This window comes from Pinus tabuliformis, chromosome 9 (assembly GCF_031772625.1).
Source record: "Pinus tabuliformis cultivar Carrire ecotype Pingquan chromosome 9, CPIR1, whole genome shotgun sequence".
Lineage (NCBI taxonomy): Eukaryota > Viridiplantae > Streptophyta > Pinopsida > Pinales > Pinaceae > Pinus > Pinus tabuliformis.
This window is the reverse complement of record NC_142307.1, coordinates 1,483,676,944-1,483,682,122: the sequence shown is the minus strand read 5'-3', so window position 1 is coordinate 1,483,682,122 and position 5,179 is coordinate 1,483,676,944. Positions and strand designations below refer to the sequence as shown.

Here is a 5,179-nt window from a genome sequence, read left to right as displayed (position 1 = left end):
CAGGATCCTTCCCCATCTGACCCACATCTTCATCCCTCCCCCCCTCATATCTCCCAGCCCTCCCCTGATACCCCCTCCGCTAGGATCACCAGAAGCTCATCGAAGGATCATGGGGCGCCCAGCGATATACCCAAAAAACACGGGCCTGGCAGAAAGTCGGCTAAACAACAGAGAGAAGAAAGTGCACAGAAGGATATTGCCATGGGATCTCAGGCTCCTATAGAATCCTTCATTCTGGGACATTCGGATAAAGAAAACAATAACAAAGGTAAAGAGAGGCGAGCACCTCTCCATACTACAGGTAAATCATGATGAAATTGCTATCCTAGAAAAATAAGGGATTAGGGCACCCCTCCAAGATAGCAGCCCTTAAGGAATTAATTCGAAGTGAAAAGCCTGAAATCATCCTAATTCAGGAGACAAAGCAAGATCAAACCGAAATCAACAGAATCATTAATCAGCAAAAGCTTTACAGTGGTTGTGCCAGTGAAGCAAGAGGAGCCTCGGGTGGCATCCTAACAATGTGGGACAACAGTAAATGGAGCTGCAACTTTGCCAAAATACATCAGAACTGGATCAGTGTTAATCTAGAAAGCAAGGAAAATGGAAAGACTGTAAAAATATACAATATTTATTCACCGAATCAATACAGGGAAAAAGAAGTGTGCTGGAACACTTTGGAAACAAATATAGAAGAAGACCAAGACAGCAATCTCATTCTTGCAGGGGATTTAAATCTGGTTTTGCACGCCAATGAGAAAAGAGGGGGAAACTTCAGCCCAGACCCATTCAGAAACCGACTTGAGCATATTATGCAGGAGCAAGATTTGGTTGATATAAAGCCCAAGAACCGCAGGTACACCTGGAGCAATAGGCATCTAGGAGCAGGCAATATCATGGAGAGGCTTGACCGGTTCCTCATTAATGTCGCTTATCTGTCCTCCTTTGTTACCGGCCAGTCAAACATCCTCAACATCTCCGCCTCGGATCATTATCCAATAACGCTTACCTTGCACAGCCATTGCCAGCTTGGACCACTCCCTTTCAGATATTGTTCCCTCTGGAACCGAATCCCTGCAGCTAGAGACGCGGTGTGGCAGGCCTGGACCCAGCATGTGGAAGGCTCCCCGACATATATCTGGGAAACAAAATTGAAGCAAACTAAACAGGCTCTTAAAACCTGGGCAAAGACTAATTACCAGGAACCCGAGATGATTAAAAAGGACATCAAAAAAAATCTTGAGGAAGTGCAGCAAAATATAGAAGCTGTTGGACTCTCCCAGCAAGCCAAAGAAAATGAGATAAGACAGTATTCCCAGCTGACACAAACAATAAGGGATGAAGAGACCAAATGGAGATTAAAGTCAAGACAGTTATGGCTGCACGAGGGAGATAAAAATACATCTTATTTCCATAAGCAGGCTACAGTTAGAAAGACCAGGAACACTGTGAGTACAATTAGAGATAGTGAAGGGAACAGCTATGACACCCAGGAGTCCATAAAAGAAGTAGCCACCATTCACTTTAAAAATCTCCTGACAGAGGACAAAAGTGAGGAAGACTACTCAAGCTTACTCCAATACATGACTAAAGAAGTTACCCAAGAAACGAACAGCAGGTTCACGCAAGAGGTAGAAGAAGAGGAAGTTCAAAAGGCAATCTGGAGCCTTCACCCAGACAAAGCTCCAGGACCTGATGGGTTTCCAATTAGTTTTTACAGGGAGTACTGGCAGCTGATCAAAAAAGACCTTCTAAAGATGATATGCTGGGTTCTTCGGAAAGGCAAGCTTGGGGGATACACCAACTCAACCCATCTTTCCCTAATACCAAAAGAAAACAGGCCCTCTACCTTCTCAAGATTTCGACCCATATCCTTATGCAATTCAGCATACAAAATAATTACAAAAATTCTGTCAACAAGACTCAAGCCTCATCTCTCCTCTTTGATCTCAGAAAACCAAGGAGGCTTTCTACCCAATAGACACATCTCTGATTCCATCCTTCTTGTGCAAGAGGCCATACATTCAAGCATAAGCCGAAAGGAGAAAGGATTCATCCTAAAGCTAGACCTTGCCAATGCCTTCGATAGGGTTAGACACTCCTTTCTGTTTGCAGTGCTTCAAAAAATGGGATTTAACTCCTCCTTCATAAATATGATCAAAGCCTGCATTTCGAATCCTTGGATCTCCCCTCTGATCAATGGTAGACCTTGTGCTGCTTTCCAATCCTCATGAGGTCTTAGACAAGGCTGCCCCCTATCCCCTTACTTATTTATCCTCATGGCTGAGTCTCTTAGCAAAGCCTTGGACTACAACCGAAGAATTGGTCTAATTACTGGCATCAAATTTGAGCAAGGTACAAAGAACATCAATCACTCCCAATTTGCTGATGATACCCTCTTGATGGGAGGAGCGTCCATCACTATTGCAAGGTGCTTCAAAAAGATCCTAGATCAATTCATGGATTATACAGGAGGGAAAGTTAATCAGGTAAAAAGTTGCATCTATGGATGGAATGCAACAAATAACATCATCCACAGTATTGCAAATACTCTAGGAGTCTCATACAAGCTAAACTGGAGCCACTTCACATATCTAGGGATGCCGGTGAGTATGGGACCTCTGATGGCCGATACATGGAATGAAATCCTTGACAAGATAAAGAGAAAAATCCAACAATGGGGTTCTATGTGGCTGAATCCAGCAGGATGCCTTGTACTTCTAAAATCTGGGCTGGCCTCTCTGCCCATTTATCGCTTCTCTTTGTACCAAGCTCCAATGGCCTTCCATCACAACATGGAAAGAGCTCTTAGAAACTTCCTCTAGCAAGGAGGGAAAACAGAGAAAAAAAAGTTCAATTTAGTTAGTTGGAAGAATGTCATTCAGCCTCAAGAGAAAGGAGGGCTTGGAATAAGATCTCCAAAACTGCAGAACTTAGCCCTTGGAGCCAAAATAGTTTGGAGACTGATTACAGGGGCCTCAGCATGGTGGAAGACGGTCCTAGAGGCCAAGTATCTAAACAGCACAAGGCATCAACTCTTGAACACCAACATCCCCAATAGAGACAGCACAAAAATCTGGAAACTCTGCAAGAAAGTCATACCTTTTATGTCCCAAAACATATCAAAGGTCCCAGGAGGGGGGAGCAGCATTAATTTTTCCACTGACAGAATATTAGGACAGCAACCTATGGGGTCAAACACAGAGGCAACTCCTGCCATAAGTTGGCTTAATGACAGAGGTATATGGTGCTTGGCTCAAATAACGCATTGGGGAAATCATTCTCAAGCTTGGGAGGGTTGGAAACTGCCGGACTACCCTAGAGAGCTAGAAACAAGCGTTGTAGCTTTAAAGAACCTTCTGCACAGTAAAGCTCCGACCCAAAGAGGTAAGCAAGATGGGTATCGCTGGGATCCCACGGGAACTCAGTACACAGCCAAGGCAGGGTATCAACATCTTTGTGACAGTGCCTTTCCACAGGCCATATGGAGTCAATGGAAATTGGTTTGGAGAGCTGAAGCCCCTCCTAAAGTAAAATTCTTCTTCTGGCTTCTTCTGAAAGGGAAGATTCTAACAGCAGAAAACTTAAAAAAAAGGGGCATTATGGGCCCGTCCAGGTGCCCAAACTACTGTCAAGCTGAAGAAACAATACAACACCTGTTCATAGATTGTCAGGTAGCAGATGATTGCTGGAGGCAGATGGCCTCAATAGGGGAAGTCACATGGGAACCAAAGGCAACCATTGCAGAAACTATCTATAGCTGGAGGAAAAGCTGTCCTTGGAAAGAAAAAAATAGCAAATTAACGCAAAGGATATGGAACACTATACCTTTAACTCTTGTTTGGCGTATCTGGCTGGCAAGAAACAGAAAGGTATTTTAAGACAAAGGCTGCAACGCTAGAGTCATGTGTCACAAAGCTAAGAATTTAGCGGTGGAAGCAATTGTAGTCCACACTCAAGGCAAGATCGAGACCACCAATTACAGCGTTGAAGAAAGGAATCTGATCAACCATGTACAAGGAAACCAAATTAGTATCCAGACACCAAGGCAAGGAAATCTACAATCGAAGGAGACAAGCAGCGTTTGGAAACTTAGGCTCAAGGAAGAGGAATTCGTACTCTGGCTGAGCAATTGCAATAGGTTCTACATGTTCTTTGATGGCGCCTCAAAATCAAATCCTGGTCTAGCAGGTGCAGGGGGCCTCATCTACAATGCCAATGGCGAGACTATTCTTCAATTCGAATGGGGGCTCGGAGAACTATCCAATAACAGGGCAGAGGGATTGGCTTTGTTCCAAGGGCTCACCCAATTGATCAAGATAGGAATTAAGAAGGTGATAGTCTTTGGCGATTCAGCAATCATCATCAGACTCATGGTGCAAAGGCAGAGCACGCCAAACGCTCTTCTGCAGCAAATCAATTATAGGAACCAGATCCTTCACGACTTGCTGGAGGAGGTCCGATATTACCATATATTACGTGGACTAAATAAAGATGCTGACAAGTACGCCAACAAGGCCTGTGAACGCTCCAAAGGCAACCTTAGTTGTAACAACATCTCATCCTTCCAACCTTTACCATGAGAACTATGCAGCTAGTCAACGTTAGGGGAAACATAATCAAAAGAATCCCCATTCTCAAGAGCAGTGCTGCCTCTGCGCGCTCGGAGGCCCTCACCAGAAGCAAGGAAAGTCCTCAGAGGCATCGAGACAAGAAGCTGATCAGCGCCTACGATTATTTTCCAGACCTAATGGAGTGTCCAGAGCAGTGCTTTCATTGCAGGGATTTACAAGCAGAATTCGAAGAGGTGCGTGCACAACAGCAACATCCTCTTCTAGTGCAAAGCAGAATGAACCAGACCTGGACCCAGAAGGATCTACTGCAAGGAAGATAAGTCATATAGACATAGATTAGTCATGGTTTGTAAATATAAATTTTGGGGCTTTCAGTTTGTAAGAATCTACAGTAGCATAAATAGTTTTAGGGGCAGGAAAACAACTGTAAGAATCAAGGAGACTAACTTTTTTGTAACTCCTTGGATTCAGAATGCTCAGGAAGCATCTTATGTATGGCAAAATGCCCACTTTTTTTTAGATTAATATATAGCAACCGAACTCTGTCTCAAAAAATAATGTTGAATTTGATACAACTCTTACTCATTTCATTTGGAATGGGCTAG

The 5,179-nt window shown here is 43.8% G+C and overlaps 1 protein-coding gene across 1 annotated transcript; it reads left to right on the top strand.

Annotated features, from left to right (window-relative positions):
- Positions 1-521: 521 nt before the first annotated feature.
- On the top strand, positions 522-3,881 carry LOC149154225 (uncharacterized). Its single transcript, XM_089444082.1, has 3 exons — positions 522-1,782; positions 2,473-2,606; positions 2,886-3,881. Exons 1-3 carry the CDS (start codon positions 522-524, stop codon positions 3,879-3,881), a joined length of 2,391 nt encoding a protein of 796 aa, XP_089300208.1.
- The last annotated feature ends 1,298 nt before the right edge of the window (positions 3,882-5,179 follow it).

What these genes read in the sequence shown, in the direction of transcription:
- LOC149154225 (XM_089444082.1), top strand. Translation starts at nt 522, where the DNA reads ATGTGGGACAACAGTAAATGGAGCTGCAACTTTGCCAAAATACATCAG. An exon ending in ATGCTGGGTTCTTCGGAAAG is followed by an intron (nt 1,783 to 2,472) that starts GCAAGCTTGGGG and finishes TGGATTATACAG; the next exon opens with GAGGGAAAGTTAATCAGGTA. An exon ending in TCACATATCTAGGGATGCCG is followed by an intron (nt 2,607 to 2,885) that starts GTGAGTATGGGA and finishes AATGTCATTCAG; the next exon opens with CCTCAAGAGAAAGGAGGGCT.